The sequence below is a fragment of the Mus musculus genome, chromosome 13, assembly GCF_000001635.26.
Source record: "Mus musculus strain C57BL/6J chromosome 13, GRCm38.p6 C57BL/6J".
NCBI classification, from domain to species: domain Eukaryota; kingdom Metazoa; phylum Chordata; class Mammalia; order Rodentia; family Muridae; genus Mus; species Mus musculus.
In genome coordinates, this window is record NC_000079.6 from 61,656,234 (window position 1) to 61,679,720 (window position 23,487).

Here is a 23,487-nt window from a genome sequence, read left to right on the forward strand (position 1 = left end):
TATAATGGATACCCACCATGTATACCGAACAGATATTTCAAAAAATATATCTGTCTGTCTTTCACTAGCTCTTTCCTTCTGTCTCCTATAACTATTAGAAGATATATAGTGGGTTTCAGTTATAGAGTAGACTTTTTGAACATAATACAAGTTAACAGTTAATTACATTTCCAAGTTTGATGGCAATACATCAGCAACCTCATTCTGGAGAAAATTTTCTTGAGTCCTAGGGATGTGGAAATGCTCCTATTTCTCCTGGTTCACTTTGAAAATATACTATGACCCACAGTACAGTAAAATTTGGAATACACTTAGTGTGTTAAAGCTCTGAATTCCTCCACTTTTCTTCAAGTATGGGAACAGCGTTTTATAGAAAAAGAATACCTAAAACTGAGCCATGTAATCATTGTTCATACCTTCTCAGGTGTCTCTAACCATGGAAAACAACCCATAATGAAGGGGAACAACATGAATGTAAGCAAAGTGATAAAAGGTCTGATGCCTCTTTACATTAAGACAAATAGTAACATTAAATCATACAGATGAAAGTATTCTGGGACTTCAGAGATGGCTCAGCAGTTAAGAGCACCAACTGCCCTTCTGAAGGTCCTGAGTTTAAACCTCAGCAACCACATGATGGCTCACAACCATCCCTAGTGAGATCTGACACCCTCTTCTGGATTGTCAGAAGACAGGACAGCTACAGTGTACTTTCATATAATTAGTAAACAAACAAACAAACAAACAGAAAAGCAAAAAGAAAATATTCACCGTGAGGTATAGCTCTCACATGTGCCAATTCTCTTCTCAGGTGTGAAAGGAGTCAGAGTGCAGAGAAACACTCCGAATATACTCAATGTGGTAAAGCCTTTGCTTTCCATGCTCACAGTCATACCCAGAGGCATGAAAGGATTCATACAGAAAAGATCCCCTCTGAAGTTATTCACTTTGTTGAAGACTTTTTACCTTACACAAGTCTCCAAGTACATAAAAGAACACAAACTGGACAGAAACCCTATAAATGTAAACAATGTGGTAAAGGATTTGCAGAGCCCAGTCATCTTAAAAGACATGAAAGAATTCATACTGGAGAGAAACCCTTCAAATGTAGTCAATGTGATAAAGCCTTTTCACAACACAGTAATCTCCACATTCATAGAAGAACACATACTGGAGAGAAACCCTACAAATGTAATGAATGTGATAAAGCTTTTTCACAACACATTCACCTCCAAAATCATAGAAGAACACATACTGGAGAGAAGCCTTACAAATGTAATCAATGTGACAAAGCCTTTTCTGAGAAATGTAATCTCCAAGCACATATAAGGATACATACTGGAGAAAAACCCTACAAATGTAATCAATGTGATAAAGCCTTTTCCCAATACAGTAATCTCCACATTCATAGAAGAACACATACTGGAGCCTTACAAATGTAATCAATGTGACAGAGCCCTTTCTGAGAAACATCGTCTCCAAACACATATAAGAATTCATACTGGAGAGAAACCCTTCAAATGTAATGAATGTGATACAGGCTTCTCCCAATAGGTACTCTCTACATTCATAGAAGAACACATACCAGAGAGAAACCCTACAAATGTAATGAATGCGATAAAGCCTTTTCACAACACAGTTATCTTCAAATTCATAGAAGAATACATACAGGAGATAAACCCTACAAATATAATGAATGTGATAAAGCCTTCTCTGGGAAACATAGTCTCCAAACACATATAAGAATACATACTGGAGAAAAACGCTTTAAATGTAATGAATGTGATAAATGCTTTTCCAAATACGGTCATCTCCAAACTCATAGAAGAACACATACCTGAGATGAACCCTACAAATATAATCAATATGATAAAGCCTTTTCTGAGAAACGTAGTCTCCAAACACATATAAGGATACATCCTGGAGAAAAACTCTACAAATGTAATTAATGTGATAAAGCCTTTATACAACACAGTACTCTTCAAACTCAGAAGAACACATACTGGAGAGAAGCCTTACAGATGTAATCAATGTGACAAAGCATTTTCACACCACAGTACTCTTAACATTCATAGAAGAACACGTACAGAAGATAAGCCCTACAAATGTAATCAGTATGGCAACGCCTTTTCCCTACCTCCTAACCTCCAGTCACAGAGACAAATTCATACTGGAGTGAAATCTTACAAATGTAATGAATGTGACAAAGCCTTTTCCCATCATTATAATCTACAAATTCATAAAGGACATACTAGAGAGAAACCTTACAAGTGTAATCAGTGTGTGAAAGTCTTTTCTTTTTTCTTTCTTTTTTTTTTTTTAGACAAGGTTTTTCTGTGTAGTCCTGGCTGTCCTTGAACTCACTCTGTAGACCAGGCTGGCCTTGAACTCAGAAATCTGCCTGCCTCTGCCTCCCAAGTGCTAGGATTAAAGGTGTGCACCACCACCGCCCAGCTGTGAAAGTCTTTTCAAAATATGGTCATCTCCAAAAGAATAAAAGAATACATAGTGGAAAGAAAATCTACGAGGGAAATGGATGTGAGCAACCGTTTTACAACACCATCATTTCTGAATGTATAAGTGAACATACTGAAGAGAAAGACTGTGAATGTGATCACACTCTTAATCATCATGAACATATTTGTAGGGGCCAGAATCCTTCTGGGTATAAGCAGTGTGGAAAAGTCTATGCCTGTCAGTTTTCTCCTAATGCAACAAGGAGCACATACTGGAGAGAGAGAGAGAGAGACAGAGAGATAGAGAGAGAAGGGACCGTATAAATATACACAATGTGGTAAACCTTTGCATATCACAGTTATCTTTGAATTCATAAAAGAGCAGATAGTATATCTCAGAATACATAAAAGAAGACACTGGAGAGAGAAACTGTGTGTGAATAATGTGGTAAGGCCTTTGCAGTTTACATTTATCTCATAATGTATAAATTAACACAGAACTGTAAGAAACCTCATAAAAATAAGGAATGTGGTAAACCTTGTGTGTGGACCTGTTGTTTTTTTCTTGAGAAAAATCCAGTCTGCAGGGTAACCCTGTAAATGGAGCCACTATGGAAACATTTTGTATGCCACAGCATCTGTATGTGTGAGTAAAACCTTTAGCATGTACTAGATCGGTTAAAGTTTGCATGTCACATTAATCTATTAGGACTTTAAAGAACTAAAAAATAAGGCAATCTATGACTCTGATGGACATGGTCCAATCTCTGTCCAACCCATTTACATTAATTTACACAATATTATTCATTCTTGAGAAAAATTCTAGCAAGTGTCAACTATCAGCTCAAGTATGATGATGTCTCTGTTTTGTTCCTACCTGGAAACTCATAGGGACAAAAGCCTTATGAGGTTCATTGATGAGGTAACTGATTTAGAATTCACAGTTCACTTTAAGTCCATGAAATAACTCATTCAGTTGTGAAACACTGTTGGTGAGTATTAGTGCCTTTTCTGTTGTTGTGATAAACTGTCTAAGGTATTGTAGAAAACTGCAATCCCAAACCAGGTTTTCCACCCCAGTTTTGGCCATTTCTTTTCTAGGTAAAACACACACAACTTTTATATTTGTAATAAACCTTAATCAACACCCAATATTGGCTGATATCTATCCTCTATTCTATCACATCTATTTCCCAGCCAGTAATTTTGTCATATAATTTTGCCATATTTCATCTGGGCTATGCTTAACTCCACTTAGTCACCCCACATGGCCATTATTTTATTATTGACCTAACCTAAGGCTACTTTTTTCTCTGTCTACTTCTCCTTGTGGTTCTCCTCTGACCCCAAGTCCAGTATCCCTAATCCCTGTCTATGTCTGGTCTGCCCAGCTACTGTCCAGCTATTGATTGTTGTCATCTTTAAAAACCAGTCAGAAGAAACTTGAGAGCAAGGTCACACACCTTCTTTAGGGTGTGTGTGCAGATCTTGTCTTCTATGGAGCAATCAGTTTTTAGTTTCATGCTTTTAACATTACAGTACATAGCAAGAGACGAAACCCCAACATGAAGGCAATTTTTTGAAGCATTTAAATTTCCTTAAAGTTCTAAAGGGATATAGGATCACCATGATATTATCAGGGCAACAAGTGTCATTTGTGGCAGCTAGAGGAGGAGCTCAGAGCTCACGTCCTCACCCTATAGCCTTAAAGAGAGAGTTAAAGCCAGGTGAGGTGTCACTCACCTTTAATCCCAGCACTTGAGAGGCAGAGGCAGGCAAATTTCTGAGTTCGAGGCCAGCCTGGTCTACATAGTGAGTTCCAGCACGGCCAGGGCTTCACAGAGATACCCTGCCTTGAACAAACCAAAAAAAACAAAGAAGAAAGAAAGAAAGAGAGAGTGTGTGTGTTTGAGGAAGTAAACTCTGAAATTCAACCATAGTGACATATTTTCTGCAGCAGGCAGACATTTCCTACATCTCCCCACATGACATTACTAACTGAGAAGTATTGATTTCTCTGCCATCAATTCTCTGTCTGCTTTTTGTTATATAAGCCAACTTATGATGAAGAAAATCTCCGTGGATAAGCATTAGATGCCACAAACCCTGGGTTATAGTAGTCAATGTTTATACAAGAATAACATCATGAATAAAATTTTCTTTGCGGACCAACGTCGTTTAATTTTATTTATGGGGTTTGTCTGCATCTTCGGGTGAGTATGTGCATGTCTATGCTGATATCCAAGATTATTAAGTTGTTGTATCTTCTTATGGCAGAAGATACACTAAGATGTCCAAACCTGACCTTGTCCCTGGGAATGAAAATGTCTTAATTAGTTGGCCATGTCTCTAGCCATCTAAATAATTAAAGTGTTTTATATCATCAGGAAATAGAAAAAAAAAATCTTATACAAGAGAAACACCCTATCCATGTTGATGACCTTGTTATAGCCTGTAACATCACAGATGTTTTCCATATCAGGGACAACATCCTGTTTCTTTTCTTCTTCATCAGAGCCTTGAAGGGAGTAAATTATTTCCCATGGTCACTCGAGTGTTGTAGTAGAGATCACCAATTGTGGTGGTGGTTTTATTTTCAAACATTTGTAATAGATATTAAAGTTTATTCTATGTCTTTCAAGACCATTTACAGATGTTTATTATGCGATCCTTGACTTCTGTGATTTCTGTTTAGCTTTAATCCCACTTTTCTTGTTGATAGGTACTCTTCTACTGCAATGAAATGAATTGGATACTCATCTTCTAAGTGGTCCATTGTTTATTGAAATATGAGGGCAGTGAGATCATACATTTCGAGTAAGGTTGCTGGTGAAAGCATAGTGGGCACGGCTTTGTGTTTCATTTTCTCACAAAATCATTTGAGAGTTGGTTGTTATACATCCTAGCTTTGCTGTCAGTCATTAGTCAGGGCTATCTTTTACTCTTGATACTCATGTGTCAGCCTTCTGAGTACAAGTCCAAAAATAGAACATGTATACTCCGTGGGTCCTGTTTTGTCAACACGCTTTAATAATATTAAAATTAAAGTGAAATAATAGATGAAAATAGAAAGTGAAATTATAGATGAAAATAGAAAGAACAATACCTTAGGTATACACCCAAAGCATCCTATTCATCTATCTCATAGAGATGTAATAATGTAGAATAGTCTGCAATCAAGTATATATCTCACACATAGGTGGGCACGTTGTCGCCAGATAACACTTTTTTTTGTCTTAATGGTTAGAGTAGTTAGGACACAGTCCCTAGTCCTAACACTATTAACAGAAGTCTCCCATCCTATGTAGCTCTCCTTCCTAAAAGCTACTCTCTGTGAACTAAGAACATTATTATTTTGGTTTATGGTGGCATCTGTTATAATTCACCAAAACTGGGGTAGACTTCTATTTTTGTTCTACAGATGGTAAAACTGAGGGTCACACAGTTAAGTTGCTTCTGAATATACTTAATTGGAACTGTTCGTCTTTCACATGCTGTAATTCTAATGCATTAGTAATTGAAGTGGAAGCCACCTAAACCAGGTATGGTTGCACATGCCTATATTCATGGTGCTTACAGAGTGAGGACAGCAGGATTTCACAGTCATCCAAGTTAAAAGTGGTCAACAGAGTGTGTTGCAAGGTCCGGAGAGCCAAGGCCGAGGTTTCTTTGAGGTTAGAGTAGCTCAGCAGAATTGTTCATGTAAGAGCAGCAACCACAGTACTGTTAGGTGACTTTTGCAATATTCTATATTTGTGTTTTGTGTCCCTTGTATGTGTGAGAATTGTGGCACATTCCCTAAACTACCTGGTTGCTAACTATTATTGCCAAGTATTTGCTGTTGCCTTCTAGTCTCAAAGTATACAGAGCACAGACACATGCATACAAAGTAAAATTAAAATACATATTAAATAAAATTTAAAAGTATAGCTCAAAAAACTGGAATTCTCCACATTATAGTAATGGCACTGAGATAGACAGCAGTCGGGCTAGTTGGAATGTAACTCTTTCTTGTACTGCATTGATGCGTCCATTGCCTTCCTCTGAACCAGCTTGCTCAGGAGGAAAAGCTGGTTTTCTTTGAGATTAGAGTAGCTCAGTAGAATTGTTCTTGTACAAGCAGTAACCATGGTACTGTTAGGTGACTTTTCCAATATTCTATATTTCTGTTTTGTATGAGGCTGAGTGGTTCAGCCTAGCTGGTTAGAGTAGTTAGGACACAGTCCCTAGTCCTAACACTATTAACAGAAGTCTCCCATCATATGTAGCTTTTATGTGTGAGAATTGTGGCACTGATACATCTTTTAACTCTATCTTTGAAGTCCTCCTTCATGATTAAAATGTGCACTTGAGTTATAAATCCCCATGTGCCTCAGTGGCTAGACTTGCAGACTCCTTTCCCTATTGCTGTGGTTCAAAGGATAACCTGGGTCCTAAAACTTAAAAAGAATTAAAGTGGTAGCAAATGTGAAATGCAAAATCTATTCTTGGCTGGGTTCTCTTTGAGCTGAATACACATTCTTTGTAAAGAAGTTTTTCAAAATAATCATTTACTTTTGTGCAGTGATTTCCTTATCAAAACACAGCTGTACCTCCAGCCTAGAAAGATGTTTCTGAGAAAAACTCTCCCACTTACACTCAGGTGGCCTTGATCTCAGTTCTTGCTCCTGAGGGCAATATAACATATTGTCTTCTTGATTAAGCTAGCCAAATGGTTAAATGAACTGCCTGCAGTACCACTCAGTTTTAAATGACCTGTTAGAGCCATGTAGTCAACTTTCCAGTGCAGTAAGGGGGGAAAGGATTTGCATGTGGAGCATGGCTTCTGCCTTCAGACCAGAGTAGGAGGACAAGATTCTTGTGTAATTCACAGAAAGATATTTGGCACACAAACAACTGTTAGTATCACCATTATGTAGAAGTCCCTGGTTATGCCAGGGTGAGTGAACTTGTAATTCCCCAGCATTTATTAATTCATGTCATGTGAGAGAAAGCAGATCAGACTGGTGGGCATACACATTGGGATGATTAGCTTGGTTCAATGAATATTGAATTTCCGACTAGATGTCAATATTGCCTATATGTCCAATCTACTTGCAAATTTACTTCAGCTCCAAGGGCTGAGAAACAGGCCAGTGATTACATGTGATTGCATGTGTTAAGTTACATAACTCAGCAGCTAACATTGCTCATGGGGTGAGGTAAAACCCCATCTTCTTAACAGCATTCTCGCTGCCAGGGAATGCTCTCCTTTTTTTGAAAATTGGTGGAGATATGTGAGAAGTTTTCAATGATGTTTATCTTTTTAAAGAGTTAATACTTGATTTCAGTGTTTGAATGTGATTTCCTTTAAATGCATCTCTGCTCTTGTCTCTTAATTGTTTTCCTTCTCCAGTACTTCCCAGTCATTAAAAATTTCTTTTCATTTTTAAAGAGTGCTGTAGATTATTTATTTCTGTTTAGAGCATTATCTGCTGTAGCATAGGCTGGCTCATACTCTGTAATTTAGAATTAATGTGATCTTCCAGTCCTGTCTCTGCTGCCACAAGCTTGGATGTCAGTCCTGCACCTCTCCCAGCCTGGGCCTTGACTGCATTGAAAGGAAAGATAGGCCAGTGAATGATTGCCATCCAACTTCTGTTTTCTGTTGGGGACTGTCCAATGAAGCTGCACCTGTGCAAGAATTGAATTTTGTGACCAACTTTGAAATATGTTTAGTCACAGCCCAGAAAGGGTCAGGACAAAGGAGGTGATAATAATATCTCTGCTTTGACAGTACTTAAAATTCACATTGAGGTAATCAATTTTGGGAGGCAGAGGCGGGTGGATTTCTGAGTTCAAGGCCAGCCTGGTCTATGAAGTGAGTTCCAGGACAGCCTAGGATAGAAATAGAAACCCTGTCTTGAAAAACCAAAAAAAAAAAAAAAAAAAAAATTTGGATAAAAAGCTGAACTTGCTAAAATGTCAAATTACTGTAGTTACACTAATTCTACGAAGAATAATATCTAGATAATGATTGTGTTGTTACCAAATAAGGCAGTTTTTTCTTTTCAAGTTTAAAGATGATCCTCCTGGTGGCTGGAGAGATGTCTGAGTGGTAAGAGCAGTGACTGCTCTTCTGAAGGTCCTGAGCTCAAATCCCAGCAACCACCCAAAATGAGATCTCACTCCCTCTTCTGGTGCATCTGAAGTCGGGTACAATGTAGTTATATAATAATAATAATAATAATAATAATAATAATAATAATAATAATAATAAATCTCTAAAATAAAAAATAAATATTTAAAAAAAAAAAAAGATCCTCCTGAGAGACTAGGCCTGAGTAACACTTGGTGTGCTCTAATACACTTCCCTCCTCTCTGGAGCACATAATCATCAAGCCTTTTCCACTTTTAAAACTGTATTTTTCCATTATACTTACAGCATTCCCACCATCTCTCTTCTGTCTCTGAATTCCTTCATAGACAATTTATTGTTTTTCATGAGGGATATTTCTCCGTGAACAACAGTTACTGTTTGAATGTGACTTATGTTTACCTGCAGGACTTCCCAACTATGAAGCAAATTGATGGCAGAACTTACTGTAGGTGTGTAAGAGAATGTACACATGATGTACCCTGTTCCTTGATTGAATAAATCAAGTAGACATGCTCTGGAAGACTGCAAGATCTTCTTCATAACTATGAATTTCCCAGTCTAGGACTCTGTCTGCACCCATTGTGGAATGGCAGAGCTCAATAGGTGAAAGTGAAAAAGTGTGAAATCACAAAATCACATATCGTATTTTGTGTCCTAAAATTTCTATCAAGTTTTAATATCCTCAGAATCATTCTGCGAATGGGTCATATAATGAATAATGAATTTTTGAAGGTCTCCATCTTGATTCAAGGAGGTTTAGCATGAGAAGGTGTGGGGGGAGGGGCAGGTAGAAAAGAAGACGAAAAATAAGAGAAAGAACAAGAAGGAGACCAAGAAGAAGATGAAAAGAAAGAAGTGGAGAAGAAGAAATAGAACAGAAAGAGGAGGAGCAAAAGTATGAAGAGGAGGTGGAGGAGACGGGAGAAGGGGGAGCGGGGGTGGGGGAAGAAATCCTTGCTTAGTGTTGGAAGACAGAAATTTAGGCTATTGAAAGATAGGCAAGGGAGGCCTCGGCCGCGGCCGGCGCCGTCTAGAGGAGGCCCGGCCGTCTGCCACCACGCACTCGGAAGCCGGGAAGCGCAGGCGGGTCACGCCGTGGGCCGCGGCGGCGATGCAGCGACGACAGCGCGCTCCGCCCGCGTCTCAACCGGCCCAGGACGGCAGGCGAAGCGAGGACATGGAGGTGCAGTTCTCCGCCGGGCGTTTGGGCTCGGCCGCGCCTGCCTGGCCCCCCGGCGCGCGGCACCGCGGAGGACGAGGAGCAGCTGGAGCGGGAGCACTTCTGGAAGGTCATCAATGCTTTCCGCTACTATGGCACCAGCATGCACGAACGAGTGAACAGAACAGAAAGACAGTTTCGATCACTTCCAGATAACCAGCAGAAACTGCTTCCTCAGTTTCCTCTTCACTTGGACAAGATCCGGAAATGCATTGACCATAATCAGGAAATACTGCTGACCATTGTGAATGATTGCATACATATGTTCGAAAATAAAGAATATGGAGAAGATGCCAATGGAAAGATTATGCCAGCATCTACATTTGACATGGATAAGTTAAAATCTACACTGAAACAGTTTGTAAGAGACTGGAGTGAGACCGGGAAAGCAGAAAGGGACGCCTGCTATAAGCCAATCATTAAAGAGATTATCAAAATTTTTCCAAAAGAGAGATGGGATCCTTCTAAAGTAAATATTCTGGTACCTGGTGCTGGACTAGGAAGATTGGCCTGGGAAGTAGCTATGCTAGGTTATGCTTGTCAAGGAAATGAATGGAGTTTTTTTATGCTCTTTTCTTCCAACGTTGTACTCAACAGATGTTCTGAAATTAACAAATATAAACTTTATCCCTGGATCCATCAGTTTAGCAATAATCGGAGATCAGCTGATCAGATCCGACCCATTCTTTTCCCTGATGTTGACCCCCACAGTCGTCCTCCTGATTCTAACTTTTCGATGACAGCAGGAGACTTTCAGGAGATTTACTCCGAATGCAGTGCCTGGGACGGTATTGCCACCTGTTTCTTCATAGACACAGCTCACAATGTAAATGATTATATTGATACGTTATGGAGAATACTCAAGCCACGTGGAATCTGGATAAATCTTGGTCCTCTACTATACCATTTTGAAAATCTGGCAAATGAACTATCTATAGAATTGAGCTATGAGGATATTAAAAATGTTGTTCTGCAGTATGGATTTCAGCTAGAGGTGGAGAAAGAATCTGTATTGTCAACATATACTGTGAATGATCTCTCTATGATGAAATACTACTATGAGTGTGTTTTGTTTGTGGTCCGAAAGCCACAATAATGGTCTTAAGTGCTATTACCCAGAAAAACATTTAATAAGAGTAAATGATGAAATAAACAACTCACAGTCAACTATCAGTGACAACAGGACATAACCTCAAATCAGTGGTGCTTTCTTATTCCTAACAAAATTTAGAAATAGTGTCTATTTTCTTAATGATGTCTATTGCTTTTTTCAGAAATATACTATGCCGTGCAAATTTATACCACACAAGTTAAAAAAAAAATGAAGACATTATCTCCCATACAGATATCTAATGGAGGAACTATCTTCAAGTACTTTTTTTCTTTGAAGCCCTGAATTGTCTTTAAGAAAATAAACTCCAGGTTTCATGAAGCTATTGTGAGTCTGCAATGGAATTTGAAACTATTCTTTCATCATCCATAATAGTTTTATTTTATTTTTTAGCTCAGCTGCATTTAGAGAACATCAAACATGTCATGTATGAAATGCTAGATCAGTTGTATTACAGGTTAAAATTCATGAACTACAGTAACAGAGAAAGTCTTTGTCCATGTTAAACTGAATCTTATATTAATCACTGGATCCCTTTGAAATGTATGTAAATATAAATATTTGGAGGCCCAAAAGCTCCTTTTTTAAAGCAGTGTTAATAAACTGGAAAAATAAGAATAAAATCTACCCATCTGAAATACAAAAAAAAAAAAAAAGGCAAAAGTGATACTGAAAGACAAAACTTGCCATTCTGAAAATTGGTCAGCTCCTGGACAAGAAACCTAATGTTGTTGTGTACCCTTCAGCACAGTCTAACCCTAAGGAAGGTGCTAGTGTCACTCAAGATTCACTGGCCAATCAGAAACACCAGGAAGACCCTCCAGTCAGAAGAGGAGGAGGGTTCTTCCATATGCATTGTTCTGTTCACCTCCATTGCTGAGCAGGTTTTTGTGGTTGGTGTGATATGCTTTGACTTCTATTGCTGAGTGCCTTAGGGGAGTGGCAGCCGTGAGCTACTAAATCGCATCATGGTGAGCATGTGACCACTGCCCTCTAATCTGAATTCGCTGTGGACTGAGAAGCGGGATACAAGGTGGTGGTTCGCCCCTTGGCAAAGAGAAAACTAGTGCCAACTGTGAGGTTCCTAATAACTTAATTATGGGAGCTGGATCTACAAAAACATTTACAACACTGGATTTCCTGTAGGAACTTCCTTTCTGTAAAAAAAAAAAAATATATATATATATATATATATAAATATAACTGCTCCACATCCCACACCTCCTCCCCACCCAACCCCATCTACTCATGGATGCCTCCACCCCCAACCCCACCTGAACTCTAAACACCTAGTCTCTTGAGGGTTAGGTGTATCATCTCGGAATGAACACAGAACTGAAAGTCTTCTACTCTATGTGTGTTGGGGGACTCATATCATCTGATGTATGCTGCCTGTTTGGTGTCCAGTGTTTGAAAGATCTCAGGGGTCCAGATTAATTGAGACTGCTGGTCCTCCTACAGGATCGCCCTTCCCCTCAGGTTCTTTCAGCCTTCCCTAATTCAACAACAGGGGTCAGCTGCTTCTGTCCATTGCTTGGGTGTAAATAACTATGTCTGACTCTTTCAGCTGCTTGTTGGGTCTTTTGGGGTCAGTTATTATCTCTTTTTGTGAGCTTTACATAGCCTCAGTAATACTGTCAGGTTTTGGGACCGCCCGTCAAGCTGAATCCCACCTTGGGCCTGTCGCTAGACCTTCTTCTCCTCAGACTCCTCTTCATTTTCATCCCTGTAATCCTTTCAGACAGAAACAATTATGGGTCAGAGATGTGACTATGGGATGGCAACCCCATCCCTCATTTGATGTCCTGTCTTCCTGCTGGAGGTGGGCTCTATAAGTTCCCTCTGCCTACTGTCAGGCATTTCATCAAAGATCCCTCCCTATATGTCCTGTTAATCTCTCACCTCCCAGGTCTCTGGTGCATTCCGGGGGGGTTCCTCCAACCTCCTATTTCCTGAGGTTGCCTGTTTACATTCTTTCTGCTGACCCTCAGGTCTTCAATCCTTTTCCCTCACCCAATACCAGATCAGGTACCCCTCTACCTCCCACTGCCCCCCAACCCCATCCACTTTCTCTCCCAAGTTCCTCCCTCCCCACTTGTGTTTGCTTTCTTCTCTCTCCCAAGTGGAAATGAGGCGTCCTCACTTGGGTGGACACTTCAGCTTGTTGAGCCTTTTGAATTCTGTAGACTGTATCTTGTGTATTCTGTATAGGTTTTTTTCTTTTTCTTTCTTTTTGGCTAATATCCAGTTATTAATGAGTACATACCATGCAAGTCCTTTGGGGTATGAGTTACCTCACTCGGGATGATGTTTTCTAGATTCAATCATTTGCCTGCAAAACTCAGGATTTCCTCGGTTTTTTGTTTCTTTGTTTGTTTCTTTCTTTCATTCTTTCTTATTTATTTATTTATTTATTTATTTATTTATTTACTTTTTATTAGATATTTTCTTCATATACATTTCAAATGCTATGCTGAAAGTTCACTATACCCTCCCTCTGCCCTGCTCCCCTACCCACCTACTACTGCTTCTTGGCCCTGGCATTCCCCTGTATTGGGGCATATAAAGTTTGCAATACCAAGGGGCCTCTCTTCCCAGTGATGCCGACTAGGCCATCTTCTGCTACATATGCAGCTAGTGATACGAGCTCTGGGGGTACTGGTTAGTTCATAATGTTGTTCCACCTATAGGGTTGCAGACCCCTTCAACTCTTTCGGGTGCTTTCTCTAGGTTCTCCATTGGGGGTCCTGTGTTCCATCTTATAGATTACTGTGAGCATCCACTTCTGTATTTGCCAGACACTGGCATAGCCTCATACCAGACAGCTATAACAGACACCAAACACACCCAAAATGAAAGACTTGGATTCCTCGTTTTTGTTTGTTTTTCAAGACAGGGTTTCTCTGTATAGCCCTGGCTGTCCTGGAACTCACTTTGTAGACCAGGATGGCCTCAAACTCAGAAATCTGCCTGTATCTGCCTCTCGAGTGCTATAATTAAAGGCATGTGCCACCACACCCGGCTGGATGTCCTTGTTCTTAATAGCTGAGTAGTATTCCATTGTGTAAATGAACCACATTTTCGGTACCCTTCTTCTGTCATAAGACATCTAGGTTTTCTCCAGCTTCTGGCTATCTTAATTAATCTTTGAATTGTGTGTTGAGTGTTTCCCTCCCTGGGAAGTCTAGAACAGCTGTATTTTCAGCCTTTTAAGAACATTTTTTTTTAAATTAGGTATTTTACTAATTTGCATTTCCAATGCTATCCCAAGAGTCCCTCATACCCTCCCCCAACACCCTACCCACCCACTCCCACTTTTTGGCCCTGGCGTTCTCCTGTACTGGGGCATATAAAGTTTGCAAGTCCAATGGGCCTCTCTTTCCAGTGATGGCCGACTAGGCCATCTTTTGATACATATGCAGCTAGAGTCAAGATCTCCAGGGTACTGGTTAGTTCATAATGATGATCCACCTATAGGGTTGCATATTCCTTTAGCTCCTTGGGTACTTTCTCTAGCTCCTCCATTGGGGGTCCTGTGATCAATCGAATAGCTGACTGTGAGCATCCACTTCTGTGTTTGCTAGGCCCCTGCATAGTCTCACAAGAGACAGCTATATCAGGGTCCTTTCAGAAAAATCTTGCTAGTGTATGCAGTGCTGTCAGCATTTGGAGGGTGATTAAGGGATGGATCCCTGGATATGGCAATCTCAAGATGGTCCATCCTTTTGTCTCAGCTCCAAAGTTTGTCTCTGTAACTCCTTCCATGGGTGTTTTATTCCCAGTTTTAAGAAGGGGCAAAGTGTCCACACTTTGGTCTTCGTTCTTCTTGAGTTTCATGTTTTTGCAAATTGTAACTTATATATTGGGTATTCTAAGTTTCTGGGGTAATATCCACTTATCAGTGAGTACATATCATTTGAGTTCTTTTGTGATTGGGTTACCTCACTCAGGATAATATCCTCCAGGTCCAACCATTTGCCTAGGAATTTCATAAATTCATTCTTTTTAATAGGTGAATAGTACTCCATTGTGTAAATGTACCACATTTTTTGTATCCATTCCTCTGTTGAGGGACATCTGGGTTCTTTCCAGCTTCTGGCTATTATAAATAAGGCTGCTATGAACATAGTGGAGCAGGTTTCTTTCTTACTAGTTGGAACATCTTCTGGATATATGCCCAGGAGAGGTATGGCAGGATCCTCCAGTAGTACCATGTCCAATTTTCTGAGGAACCACCAGACTGATTTCCAGAGTGGTTGTACAAGCTTGCAATCCCACTAACAATGGAGGAATGTTCCTCTTTCTCCACATCCTCACCAGCATCTGCTGTCACCTGAATTTTTGATCTTAGCCATTCTGACTGGTGTGAGGTGGAATCTCAGGGTTGTTTTGATTTGCATTTCCCTGATGATTAAGGATGTTGAACATTTTTTCAGGTGCTTCTCTGCCATTCGGTATTCCTCAGGTGGGAATTCTTTGTTTAGCTCTGAGCCCCATTTTTAATGGGGTTATTTGATTTTCTGGAGTCCACCTTCTTGAATTCCTTAAATATATTAGATATTAGTCCTCTATCTGATTTAGGATAGGTAAAGATCCTTTCCCAATCTGTTGGTGGCCTTTTTGTCTTATAGAGAGTGTCTTTTGCCTTACAGAAGCTTTGCAGTTTCATGAGGTCCCATTTGTCAATTCTCAATCTTAAAGCACAAGCCATTGCTGTTCTAATCAGGAACTTTTCCCCTGTGCCAAGAGATCTTTGAGCCTTTTCTCCACTTTCTCCTCTTATCACCATGCCTGTCCTAAAGCTTTACTACAGAGCAATTGTGATAAAAACTACATGGTACTGGTATAGCGACAGACAAGTAGACCAATGGAATAGAATAGAAGACCCAGAAATGAACCCACACACCTATGGTCACTTGATCTTCGAAAAGAGGAGAAAATACAAAATGCAAAAGGCTCCTAACTAAAAACATCCAGGAAATCCAGAACACAATGAGAAGACCAAACCTACGGATAATAGGAGTAGATGAGAATGAAGATTTTCAACTTAAAGGGCCAGCAAATATCTTCAACCAAATAATAGAAAAAAACTTCCAAACATAAAGAAAGAGATGCCCATGATCATACAAGAAGCCTACAGAACTCCAAATAGACTGGACCAGAAAAGAAATTCCTCCCGACACATAATAATCAGAACAACAAATACACTAAATAAAAATAGAATATTAAAAGCAGTAAGGGAGAAAGGTCAAGTAACATATAAAGGCAGGCCTATCAGAATTACACCAGACTTTTCACCAGAGACTATGAAAGCCAGAAGAGCCTGGACAGATGTTATACAGACACTAAGACATCACAAATGCCAGCCCAGGCTACTATACCTGGCCAAACTCTCAATTACCATAGATGGAGATACCAAAGTATTCCACGACAAAACCAAATTCACACATTATCTTTCCAAGAACCCAGCCCTTCAAAGGATAATAACAGAAAAAAAAAAAAAAACAATACAAGGACGGAAATCACGCCCTAGAACAAGCAAGAAAGTAATCCCTCAACGAACCAAAAAGAAGACTGCCACAAGAAAAGAATGCCAACTCTAACAACAAAAATAAAAGGAAGCAACAATTACTTTTCCTTAATATCTCTTAATATCAATGGACTCAATTCCCCAATAAAAAGACATAGACTAACAAACTGGCTACACAAACAAGACCCAACATTTTGCTGCTTGCAGGAAACTCATCTCAGAAAAAAGATAGACACTACCTCAGATTGAAAGGCTGGAAAACAATTTTCCAAGCAAATGGTCTGAAGAAACAAGCTGGAGTAGCCATTCTAATATCTAACAAAATCGACTTCCAACCCAAAATAATCAAAAAAGACAAGGAGGGGCACTTCATACTCATCAAAGGTAAAATCCACCAAGAGGAACTCTCAATTCTGAATATCTCTGCCCCAAATGCAAGGGCAGCTACATTCATTAAAGAAACTTTAGTAAAGATCAAAGAACACATTGCACCTCACTCAATAATAGTGGGAGACTTCAACAAACCACTTTCATCAATAGACAGATCATGGAAACAGAAACTAAACAGGGACACAGTGAAACTAAGAGAAGTGATGAAACAAATGGACTTAACAGATATCTACAGAACATTTTATCCTAAAACAAAAGGATATACCTTCTTCTCAGCACCTCAAAGGACCTTATCCAAAATTGACCATATAATTGGTCATAAAACAGGCCTCAACAGATACAAAAATATTGAAATTGGCCCATGCATCCTATCAGACCACCATGGCTTAAGACTGATTTTCAATAACAACATAAATAATGGAAAGCCAACATTCACGTGGAAACTGAACAACACTCTTCTCAATGATACCTTGGTCAAGGATGGAATAAAAAAAGAAATTAAAGACTTTTTAGAGTTTAATGAAAATGAAGCCACAACATACCCAAACCTATGTGACACAATGAAAGCATTTCTAAGAGGGAAACTCAAAGCTCTGAGTGCCTGCAAGAAGAAACTGGAGAGAGCACACACTAGCAGCTTGACAACACATATAAAAGCTCTAGAAAAAAAGGAAGCAAATTCACCCAAGAGGAGTAGACGGCAGGAAATAATCAAACTCAGGGGTGAAATCAACCAAGTGGAAACAAGAAGAACTATTCAAAGAATTAACCAAACGAGGAGCTGGTTCTTTGAGAAAATCAACAAGATAGATAAACCCTTAGCTAGACTCACTAGAGGGCACAGGGACAAAATCCTAATTAACAAAATCAGAAATGAAAAGGGAGACATAACAACAGATCCTGAAGAAATCCAAAACACCATCAGATCCTTCTACAAAAGGCTATACTCAACAAAACTGGAAAACCTGGACGAAATGGACAAATTTCTGGACAGATACCAGGTACCAAAGTTAAATCAGGATCAAGTTAATGATCTAAACAGTCCCATATCCCCTAAAGAAATAGAAGCAGTTATAAATATTCTCCCAGCCAAAAAAAGCTCAGGACCAGATGGGTTTAGTGCAGAGTTCTGTCAGACCTTCAAAGAAGATCTAATTCCAGTTCTGCACAAACTATTTCACAAGATAGAAGTAGAAGGCACTCTACCCAACTCATTTTATGAAGCCACTATTACTCTGATACCTAAACCACAGAAAGATCCAACAAAGATAGAGAACTTCAGACCAATTTCTCTTATGAATATCGATGCAAAAATACTCAATAAAATTCTCGCTAACCGAATCCAAGAACACATTAAAGCAATCATCCATCCTGACCAAGTAGGTTTTATTCCAGGGATGCAGGAATGGTTTAATATATGAAAATCCATCAATGTAATCCATAATATAAACAAACTCAAAGACAAAAACCACATGATCATTTCATTAGATGAAGAAAAAGCATTAGACAAGATCCAACACCCATTCATGATAAAAGTCTTAGAAAGATCAGGAATTCAAGGCCCATACCTAAACATGATAAAAGCAATCTACAGCAAACCAGTAGCCAACATCAAAGTAAATGGAGAGAAGCTGGAAGCAATCCCACTAAAATCAGGGACTAGACAAGGCTGCCCACTTTCTCCCTAACTCTTCAACACAGTACTTGAAGTATTAGCCAGAGCAATTCGACAACAAAAGGAGATCAAGGGGATACAAATTGGAAAAGAGGAAGTCAAAATATCACTTTTTGCAGATGATATGATAGTATATATAAGTGACCCTAAAAATTCCACCAGAGAACTCCTAAACCTGATAAACAGCTTCAGTGAAGTAGCTGGATATAAAATTAACTCAAACAAGTCAATGGCCTTTCTCTACACAAAGAATAAACAGGCTGAGAAAGAAATTAGGGAAACAACACCCTTCTCAATAGTCACAAATAATATAAAATATCTCGGCGTGACTCTAACGAAGGAAGTGAAAGATCTGTATGATAAAAACTTCAAGTCCCTGAAGAAAGAAATTAAAGAAGATCTCAGAAGATGGAAAGATCTCCCATACTCATGGATTGGCAGGATCAACATTGTAAAAATGGCTATCTTGCCAAAAGCAATCTACAGATTCAATGCAATCCCCATCAAAATTCCAACTCAATTCTTCAAAAAATTAGAAAGAGCAATTGGCAGATTCATCTGGAATAACAAAAAACCTAGGATAGCAAAAACTCTTCTCAAGGATAAAAGAACCTCTGGTGGAATCACCATGCCTGACCTAAAGCTTTACTACAGAGCAATTGTGATAAAAAATGCATGGTACTGGTATACTGACAGACAAGTAGACCAATGGAATAGAATTGAAGACCAAGAAATGAACCCACACACCTACGGTCACTTGATCTTCGATAAGGGAGCTAAAACCATCCAGTGGAAGAAAGACAGCATTTTCAACAAATGGTGCTAGCACAACTGGTTGTTATCATGTAGAAGAATGTGAATCGATCCATACCTATCTCCTTGTACTAAGGTCAAATCTAAGTGGATCAAGAAACTTCACATAAAACCAGACACACTGAAACTTATAGAGGAGAAAGTGGGGAAAAGCCTTGAAGATATGGGCACAGGGGAAAAATTCCTGAATAGAACAGCAATGGCTTGTGCTGTAAGATCGAGAATTGACAAATGGGACCTCATGAAACTCCAAAGCTTCTGCAAGGCAAAAGACACCATCAATAAGACAAAAGACCACCAACAGATTGGGAAAGGATCTTTACCTATCCTAAATCAGATAGGGGACTAATATCCAACATATATAAAGAACTCAAGAAGGTAGACTTCAGAAAAATCAAATAACCCCATTAAAAAAATGGGGCTCAGAACTGAACAAAGAATTCTCACCTGAGGAATACCGAATGGCAGAGAAGCACCTGAAAAAATGTTCAACATCCTTAATCATCAGGAAAATGCAAATCAAAACAACCCTGAGATTCCACCTCACACCAGTCAGAATGGCTAAGATCAAAAATTCAGGTGACAGCAGATGCTGGCGTGGATGTGGAGAAAGAGGAACACTCCTCCATTGTTGGTGGGATTGCAGGCTTGTGCAACCACTCTGGAAATCAGTCTGGCGGTTCCTCAGAAAATTGGGCATAGTACTACTGGAGGATCCAGCAATACCTCTTCTGGGCATATATCCAGAAGATGTCCCAACCGGTAAGAAGGACACATGCTCCACTATGTTCATAGCAGCCTTATTTATAATAGCCAGAAGCTGGAAAGAACCCAGATGCCCCTCAACAGAGGAATGGATACAGAAAATGTGGTACATTTACACAATGGAGTACTACTCAGCTATTAAAAAGAATAAATTTATGAAATTCCTAGCCAAATGGATGGACCTGGAGGGCATCATCCTGAGTGAGGTAACACATTCACAAAGGAACTCACACAATATGTACTCAGTGATAAGTGGATATTATCCTAAAACCTAGGATACCCAAGATATAAGATACAATTTGCTAAACACATGAAACTCAAGAAGAATGAAGACTGAAGTGTGGACACTATTCCCCTCCTTAGAATTGGGAACAAAACACCCATGGAAGGAGTTACAGAGACAAAGTTTGGAGCTGAGACGAAAGGATGGACCATCTAGAGACTGCCATATCCAGGGATCCACCCCATAATCAGCTTCCAAACGCTGACACCATTTCATACAGTAGCAAGATTTTGTGGAAAGGACCCAGATGTAGCTGTCTCTTGTGAGACTATGCCGGGGCCTAGCAAACACAGTAGTGGATGCTCACAGTCAGCTAATGGATGGATGACAGGGCTCCCAATGGAGGAGCTAGAGAAAGTACTCAAGGAGCTAAAGGGATCTGCAACCCTATAGGTGGAACAACATTATGAACTAACCATTACCCCGGAGCTCTTGATTCTAGCTGCATATGTATCAAAAGATGGCCTAGTCGGCCATCACTGGAAAGAGAGGCCCATTGTACACGCAAACTTTATATGCCCCTGTACAGGGGAACGCCAGGGCCCAAAAAATGGGAATGGGTGGGTAGGGAATTGGGGGGGGAGGGTATGGGGGACTTTTGGGATAGCATTGGAAATGTAATTGAGGAAAATATGTAATAAAAAATATTTTTTAAAAAACCACAGACACTAAAATTTATAGTGGAGAAAGCAGGGAAAAGCCTCGAAAATATGGGCACAGGGGAAAAATTCCTAAATAGAATAGCAATGGCTTGTGCTGTAAGATCAAGAATTGACAAATGGGACCTCATAAAATTGCAAGCTTCTGTATAGCAAAAGAAACTGTCAATAAAACAAAAAGGCCACTAGCTAATTTGGAAAGGATTTTTACCAATCCTAAATTTGATAGAGGACTAATATCCAATATATACAAAGAGCTCAAATAGCTGAACTCCAGAAATTCAAATAACCCCATTGAAAAATGAGGTAGAGCTAAACAAAGAATTCACTACTGAGGAATACCAAATAGCTGAGAAGCACCTGAGAAAATGTTTAACATCCTTAATCACCAGGGAAATGCAAATCAAAAACAACCCTGAGATTCCACCTAACACCAGTAGAATGGCTAAGATCTAAAATTCAGGTGACAGCAGATGCTGGCGAAGATGTGGAGAAAGAGGAATACTACTCCACTGCTGGTGGGATTGGAAGGTTGTACAACCACTCTGAAAGTCAGTCTGTATCCCGTCCCACAGGATTCAGTTATTCGTGGGTGCGAGGGGGACCACAGACCTGGAAGAAAATGGGAGGAAGGGAAGGTAAGCAGAGACCAAGAAGGATGCCTATCAAGGTCTCCATTTATTATGCTGAGATGCCTTGTTTTAAAGCATACATCGAGTGGAATAGGGAAGGGTGGAGGGGGAATTTTACAAAGAACAAAGAAGTGGGCATCTACTGACATGAGGGCCGAAGTCAGGTGCCAGGCAGCTGGCACTCTGCATCTTATCTCTGGAACATAGATCCTCCTTAACAGCCTTGGGGTGTCAGGCTGGGCTCAGGCATAACTCATGTCCTTGGATGGCATGGGAGTTCAGGAAGAGATAGGGAAGAGGGGACTATAATTCAGCTTTTACAGCCTCTGGTGCCAGGAAGGGAACAGGGAGGAGGGAGTGATAACCAGCTCCTAACACGAGGCCATTTGGCCTGTCAGGGTGGAAGATTGTGAAGGGCTCGTTTTCTCACGGGATGGTCTCTGACAAGTCTGGCGGTTCCTCAGAAAACTGGACATAATACTACGGGAAGATCCAGCAATACATCTCCTGGGCATATACCCAGAAGATGTTCCAACTGGTAATAAGGACACATGCTCCACTATGTTTATAGCAGCCTTATTCATAATATCCAGAAGCTGGAAAGAACCCAGATGTACCTCAACAGAGGAATGGATACAGAAAACGTGGTACATTTACACAATGGAGTACACCTCAGCTTTAAAAAAATGAATTTATGAAATTCTTGGGCAAATGGATGTATCTGGAGGATATCATCCTGAGTGAGGTAACACAATCACAAAAGTCACTTGATATGCACTCACTAATAAGTGGATATTAGCCCAGAAACTTAGAATACCCAAGATACAATTTGCAAAACACAAGAAAATCAAGTAGAAGGAAGAGCAACATGTGGATACTTCATTCCTCCTTAGAATACAGAACAAAATACCCATGGAAGGAGTTACAGAGACAAAGTTTGGAACTAAGACGAAAGGTTGGACCGTCCAAAGACTGCCCCACCCAGGGATCCATCCCATAATCAGCCATCAAACCCAGACACTATTGCATATGCCAGCAAGATCTTGCAGAAAGGACCCTGATATAGCTGTCTCTTGTGAGGCTTTGCCAGTGCCTGGCAAATATAGACGTCGATGCTCACAGTCATTTATTGGATGGAACACAGGGCCCCCAAGAGAGGAGCTAGAGAAACTACACAAGGAGCTGAAGGGGTCTGCAACCCTTTAGGTGGAACAACAATATAAACTAACCAGTACCCCCCAGAGCTCCTGTCTCTAGCTGCATATGTAGTAAAAGATGGCCTAGTCGGCCATCACTGGGAAGAGAGGCCCCTTGGTCTTGCAAACTTTATATGACCTAGTACAGGGGAACGCCAAGGCCAAGAAGTGGGAATGGGTCAGTAGGGGAGCAGGGCAGAGGGAGGGTATAGGGAACTTTCAGGGTAGCAATTGAAATGTAAATAAAGAAAATATCTAATTAAAAAATTGAAAAAATAAAATAAACATAAAATGCTAAATAAAACATGAATTTGCTGCTTGACATAACCTAGGAATGTTGTCATTTCCATTTAGGTTGAAAATATAGGATCTTTAGAAGGCAAAGACACTGAGAACTATATTTATCTTAATTGACTGTCCTCATAGAACTCAGAAGATTGGCCTGTTAAGAGTATACACACAAAGGAAATCAATGTCATAGGTATCAGAGGGAAAGAGACTCCATGAAAAATTGAGCTATAGGTCATTTGTGTGATATTTTGGCCTCAAAACCTTCTAGTTTTGCCTATGCTCTGGGATATTGAGTGAGGCAGGATTAAAAAGTAAGGGGCTGATTTCC

The 23,487-nt window shown here is 39.8% G+C and overlaps 1 protein-coding gene and 1 pseudogene across 1 annotated transcript; both read left to right on the plus strand.

The window, feature by feature from the left end:
- The first annotated feature begins 567 nt into the window (after positions 1-567).
- Positions 568-1,848, plus strand: Gm20599 (predicted gene, 20599). Its single transcript, XM_030247538.1, has 2 exons — positions 568-578; positions 812-1,848. Exons 1-2 carry the CDS (start codon positions 568-570, stop codon positions 1,440-1,442), a joined length of 642 nt encoding a protein of 213 aa, XP_030103398.1. The 3' UTR covers positions 1,443-1,848.
- A 7,804-nt stretch (positions 1,849-9,652) lies between these two features.
- On the plus strand, positions 9,653-11,001 carry Gm7622 (annotated as a pseudogene).
- Positions 11,002-23,487: the final 12,486 nt, after the last annotated feature.